The 6271-nt window shown below is 37.9% G+C and overlaps 1 protein-coding gene across 2 annotated transcripts in view; it reads left to right on the top strand.

Moving 5' to 3' along the window:
- Positions 1-482: 482 nt before the first annotated feature.
- Positions 483-6271, top strand: part of LOC113112091 (carbonic anhydrase-related protein 10-like) — a 70311-nt gene continuing 64522 nt past the window's right edge. Inside the window, exons 1-2 of one of the 2 annotated variants that reach the window (XR_003293390.1) lie at positions 483-658; positions 1051-1438. Coding sequence is in view for 1 of the 2 variants with exons in the window: in XM_026277485.1 (XP_026133270.1) it covers positions 1378-1438 (61 nt within the window). In the remaining variant the exon portion in view is untranslated. Of the gene's footprint in view, positions 659-696; positions 1439-6271 lie in introns of those variants that run through there. The other variant, XM_026277485.1, reaches the window with a different exon arrangement.

Raw genomic sequence — 6271 nt, 5'->3', positions numbered from 1 at the left:
AATTACCATCTGGATTGATATCCAATGCAATTTATGATTCATAAATTCAGATCCTTAAGTAGCATATATAACAATCAAAATCACTGTCACTTCTTAAAACGGTGAATAATAGATGCAGATATTATGCTTCAACATGCCTAACTTCCTTTTAACTTTATGCAGTAAGTCCTAGTAAGTTTAATACTGAAACAAAACATATGAGACTACACATAGGCTAGGTTATCATAAAATATTTATATAAATACATATCGCCGCGCGCTCACTTTACGCATTTTGTAGCAAAGAAACAAGGAAATCTTGCAACTGTTGTGGTGATGGTCTGAAAGATTTTGGAAACAAGTATAGCTACTATTTATTGAGAAATGCACGCAACATATTTGGATAAAATGCGGATCCTTGTTACTTGGCAACCCGCGTATCTCTAATGTCTCCGCCCATCTCTCTCTCTCTCTCTCTCTCTCTCTCTCTCTCGCGCGCTCGCGCTCCATCCACCTGTGCCTAGGTAACGTGATCACACAATTAATAGCGGGAGCGCGCACCCGCAGCGCTCGTGGAACTCAGGAAATATGAATAGCTGTTTCTTTCAGACACCAGTGGATTGGGATTTGTTTGTTGATTTTTAGTTTTCTGAACTGTCGCAGGATATCAAAAGTAACAGGTACGCGCAAACTGTCTTACCTCCAATGTAATTGTGGTTTGTTTATTGACGTTTCCGCTGCAGTGTTTCATAACTCATCGTTAAACTTGTTTGTTTGATACTTTGCATTGTCACAGGAAACGGTCAACAACCGTGACTGTTTTAAACACCACGGGCTATACATTTACAACTTTCTTTTCATCAATGACACTTTATGAACGCAGGTGGATTAAAGAATCCGTGCTCTTGTGCGCTGTTTAGTGTAACGGCATGTCGTGAACGAGGGAAGCACGCCCCCTTAGCAAGTGCGCGGTCCCGTGACTTTCCCGTTAAACCTGGTTGAGGTAAACTGTTACTCTCGGCCAGAGCTCCGAGGACACGACAAATCACAGTTGTACACTCTCTCTTCGCAGGGTCATCGTGGCATAACAGCTAGGAGCGCTTCTGGAACGGGAAAGAACGCCTAAGTCATTTTATGGAGGCTTGCGGGACGCAACGAAACATTTCTTAAAGTGTTTGGCACCGAGGATATCAGTTCAGATCCCCTTTCATCCGGAGCATAGTCTTGTTTGGATTTCAGCCTGTTTGAAATGTGGCGTTATGTGACCGAGATAAATGTGCTATGTGTGTGATTTGGAGTGGATCTTGTGGAAGGTGTCCAGTGGGAAAGAGACTGGGTGGACTCGTCTGCAATTGATCCCCGTTTTCTGAGCGCAATGGACTTGGAATGAAGACAAAACATGGATATAATCTGGGAAATATTTCTTATCTTTCAAGTCAATCTCATCGTTTGCACTTCAGGTAAGATTGTACATTATGATTCATTTGAAAGTGCTTAATATTCGTTTTATAATAGCTTAAGTTGTGTGTAAAACCATAAAAATGTAGGCTATTCTAAATAATTTACGTACGTTAGCTACTTTGTCCCTATTATTAAAATAATATTATTTAAAATATTTCGGACGGCTCAGAATTCTGTAGGAATCCAGTTTATATATATATATATATATATATATATATATATATATATATATATTGCTGCATACAACGACCACTTCATGTTATGTGCATCACTGTTCCTTTTTATTATTTCGAACAATTTAAGTTGAAAATAATGTATTTTGCTTAATATTTGCTTAAACTATTTTATTGATGGTTTGCCATCAAATAGCTTACTAGCAAACTCATTCGTCTATATCATGTGCTCTAAATGGGCTAGGCATAGGCTACAGTAGCCTAAGTTATGCGTAAATTACGTTACAATTAAATTACATTAATTATCATGGTTTTTCCACTGCTAATATAAACGTGAATAGTGATTTTGGAGGTGGTTATCACTGGACAGACCACATGTAAAAGCAATTGAAACCCGAATTAGGCTACAGCACGGATCCCTGACTGGTCTGCTCTGTCTCCATTAACACTTACTATCACTTTATTCAATCTAATGCGGAGCCGAATGATCGTGTAATGTCGAATATAGGTTGGTCTCTCAGACATTATGGTGTTAAAAACCACAACAGCCACGGAAATAACTTTGTTGGCAGAAGTCTAAATGCCTGTCAAAAGCTGTCCAAATAAGAATCACGATTATTATTAAATGACTAAACAAATCAAGTCCGTTCTGGTTTAACTTCAAAGCTCCTCTTGAGAGGTTTATAGAACGCGTCCAGCAGCGTCGCCCACGCGAGTACTGGACATTGATGGCAACGCACAACGCATCCGTCTTTTTCATGATGCGTGGGACAGCCAACGTAAACGTCCTTGACCAATGTTTATGGACTCTCAGATCTTCCCGTTTTAGTAGCTTTATGTAAATGTTCACCATCATTTTTGCATATGGTTACTAATACGGGAAGTCAGGTTGCTTTGAAACATTGGTGTAAACGCAAAAAAAAAAAAAAGAAAAAAAGTGATATTACATATGAGCACAATTCAGTAAGTTTTTACTTTTTTAGATCTGAAAAAAAAAAAAATATATATATATATATATAATATACTTGTCAGGATTTATATTGTGTGATTCCAAATACTAATCAAGGATCAAATGATTTCCTCATTCATACTGATCTCAAACCATGCTGGTTCCTATGAAGATAATCTTGACATCAGATGTAATGAGCATGATGCTTATGTTTAGTAGGGTAAAATTATGTCAGTTAAATTAGTGCTATTTTTGTCTACTTTTTATTGACGAATCCATGTTAATTTGTAATTCAGAAAGACAGGGTTTTTTCAGAAATGTTCTCCATTGGAAAATGATTAGATTATGAAAGTGAGCATTGCATATCAGAGCAGAGGCACACTGAATGTGGGTTTGCTATTTGGCATTCAGTAAACGTTGCCCAGTAGCGCACAGCCTAAGTGACGTCAACGGAAAAGGATGTTTCTGAAGAAGAGCAAGTTTTAAAAATTTAATTAATGATCATGATGGCAGCCTTTTTTTAAATTCAGAATAACATGCACAATGAATCATTCAAACTAAGAGCATTGAAATGAATGTGCATTTAAGTAAACTGGACAAATTTAGCATTTTGCAAAAAAAAATTCCATTAACTTTCAGATACTTCCTGGTGTAGCTATGGTGAATCATGTTTCAAGCACAAGATTTCCAATTTTCCACTGCCATCACTCCTCAAAAAGCAAAGGGCTGTTTTTTTCTTTTCAACTCCGTTTTCCCCAGCAGTTTTCTTGATGACGTGTCTTTTGTCAGCAATTGCAATGTTTTATGACCAATGGAAAACACTTCATTTTGCTGTTTAATCAAATTTTTATTTATTTTTCTTTTTTAAGTTTGAAGGTCAAATTGATCTTTCTGTCTTTTGGTATATAAGAAAGAAGCTCTCAGTGATTTTGTTGTTTGTTGGGACTTATTCACAAAGATCAAAGATTCTATTTTATCCCCACTATACAGTCATAATTGGATCATAACAAGTGTCATCTTCCTCAGTTCTTTGGTTTCCAGGCATTCTTACCAGAACATCATAGATTTTAGCTGACATTTACAGAGCATGAGCATTTGTTTAGTTATGGCAGTTAACATTTGCTTTGATGCCGCTCTGGATCCAGCAGAACAGTGATTGCCTCATGAGCCCCAATTCTCAATAAGTGAGGAGCATCTCCTTGTGTGAGTGTACAAAAATACTGCATTTTTAGATGGACTGCATTAGAAGTTGATGCAAAATCAATTACGGTTCAATCAGTTATGAGATCTTATTGAGACGGATTTATTTGTGCACTTTCAGATTCTTTATCCTGATACACTGAATGATCACCCTGATTAGGATGTACAACGGGTAGCAAAAGTCTTATAAATGCAGTTCATGTGATTTATCAATAATCAAAGTTTGTTAACATTAATCATGTGACTTTTGCAGACATCAAATGATCTTGTATTCAAGCTCGAGATGCTCAGAAATCATGCTTTGGAACATAATCATTAGATTCAGAAAAGACAATGTTGTAAGTTACAGTAAAATTTCCGTATCAGAGCTGCAAAGGCCCACGCACTGTTATTTGTCCAATTTCTCAGTCCAGTCAATCAGTTTTGGTGTGCACAAAAACATTCAGCCACCGTTATGATAAACCGACTTTATTATGTTTTTCAGGTTTGTTTGAATAGGACTGAGAATCCAAAAAAAATCACAATTTCGACACACCAGAGGTTACAGGTCTGATTTGTTGCACTGAGTCTTTGCTTATGAAAACACAAGAGTCTGCATTCATCCAGGTAATTGGAAGAATGTGTGTGTGAAAGTCTAGTCAAAAGCATCTGGACTTTTAAGTTGTTTTCCGCTCAATTCACTGATACAAATTCATATACAAATGTTGTGCATTGTAGTAGATCTTGGTCATCACTCACATTGCAACCCTTTTAAAAATGAGAAAAGTTATTCTCATCAAAACAGAGTTGAATACTGTGTCCAATGCTTTTAAAGAGCACCTCTTGTTTATTGAGGGTAAGGTATTTACGGTGACATTATTAAGAGGTTGTATGCACTTTCTTCTATGATGGCTAAATGTGGCCAAATTCCTAATTTGCATGGTTCTTGTTGTTGTGAGCATAATATTTTATATGTGCAAGATTTTAAATGGAATATAAAAAATCAATGCGTAAAATTTCTAATATTTCTACCTTGCAGAAAGTGTATTTTATAGATTCAGATAAGATAAAATTGGAGTAAAGTTTCACATTAAAATAACAATGCTTGTAATGTTTTTAATGTCATGCTCTCTACAAAATGACTCCCAGTTTCCCTGAATCCTGACAATTTAAGTGTGAATATTTAATTAGCCCAAAGAAGCATGTCATTTAATAAGGCACTTAAATCATTCAAACTAGACACAAGCCATGACTGAAAGGCTTGAAACCTTCTGAAACAACCGTGGGTCAGGAGCAGCTGTGTTTAGCTAGGTCTCCCCTGATGGTTGGGTGTAGCTAACACTATTGACTGTCACATGCAATGGGCATAGCCATTTGTAAAAACCCAGCCATGAATCTTGTCACAAACCCACAGCAGCGCAACACCATGACATGTTTGCACTAGCTCTCAGGTGCCCTGTGGCACATCATCCACAATGTGCACCTGGCCACTCTTAGCTCAACAAACGACGCTCGCCACAGCCTGACAGCGATCTTGGCTCTCTTTGCAAGAGAGGCCTTGCTGCTGCCATGCGTGTGACACCGAGAAGGTGTTTTTCATGTTTGGGCAATGCCACGGCTGAAGGCTGGAACATTAAGCAATGATATCTGTAGTACAGAGGCTTTTGCTGTGGCTAGGTGATCCTGCACGCCCACACTGGGCAACGCTGTCTCAGCAGACTAATCTGATAATCCCATGCAGATGTGTCTGTGAGTGAGTTTGCATCTGTGCATGTGGACCGGGAGAGAGAGGAGAGAGCGAGAATCGCAAGACTGTCAGCATCCTCCTTACGTGATTTGGTTTGTTAATCTGTTTCCCTTCCGGGATGAAGGGTTCGCGTCACAGTTCAAAACGTTTAGATATTATGGAAATTGTCAAATGAATTGTTCTAAGTGAACCTGAATTCCTAATACAAATGCAGAGTGTGTTCTTGTTGATAAAAGTGTGTGAGTCTCTGAAGAGAATCGCTGCAAATGCTCCTGTAATACTGATAAAGTTTATATCTGCTAGTAAAATGTCCATTCTCGCATTTGCCTCGATGCGTTTCTCGAGGGAAGTGCTAAGTTCTTCATGTTGTTTTGCTGGTCAAGGCAGTGGGTGTGTGTTTCACACCATGCCATCTGTCATATAATTTATTTATAGTAGAATAACTTTTAAGGCTGTGGTGCTGCTTGGGTCATAGTAAGGCCATCAGAGCGAACTACACCCTCCAGTATTAAATCTTTTGTTACAGACCATTAAGGCCCCAATGTACTCATTGCAAAGTTTTTTTTCTTTCTTTTTTCATTGTTTCATTAGGGGTAAAAAGAAGTCCAGAAAACTGTACACCACGGTGGTTAAGAAAGCATCTGATCATAGCGATGTGGATATTTATTGCACCAACGGTGCAATTTAGTTCTACAGTCAAGTCACATTATGTGTATGTATACAACTGATTAACTTAAAGCAAGCAACTTTACAGTATGAAGTATGGAAAAACTGTCATTGTCTC

The sequence above is a fragment of the Carassius auratus genome, chromosome 12 (assembly GCF_003368295.1).
Source record: "Carassius auratus strain Wakin chromosome 12, ASM336829v1, whole genome shotgun sequence".
In the NCBI taxonomy this organism is placed as follows: Eukaryota; Metazoa; Chordata; class Actinopteri; order Cypriniformes; family Cyprinidae; genus Carassius; species Carassius auratus.
This window is presented reverse-complemented; position numbering and strand designations above follow the sequence as displayed.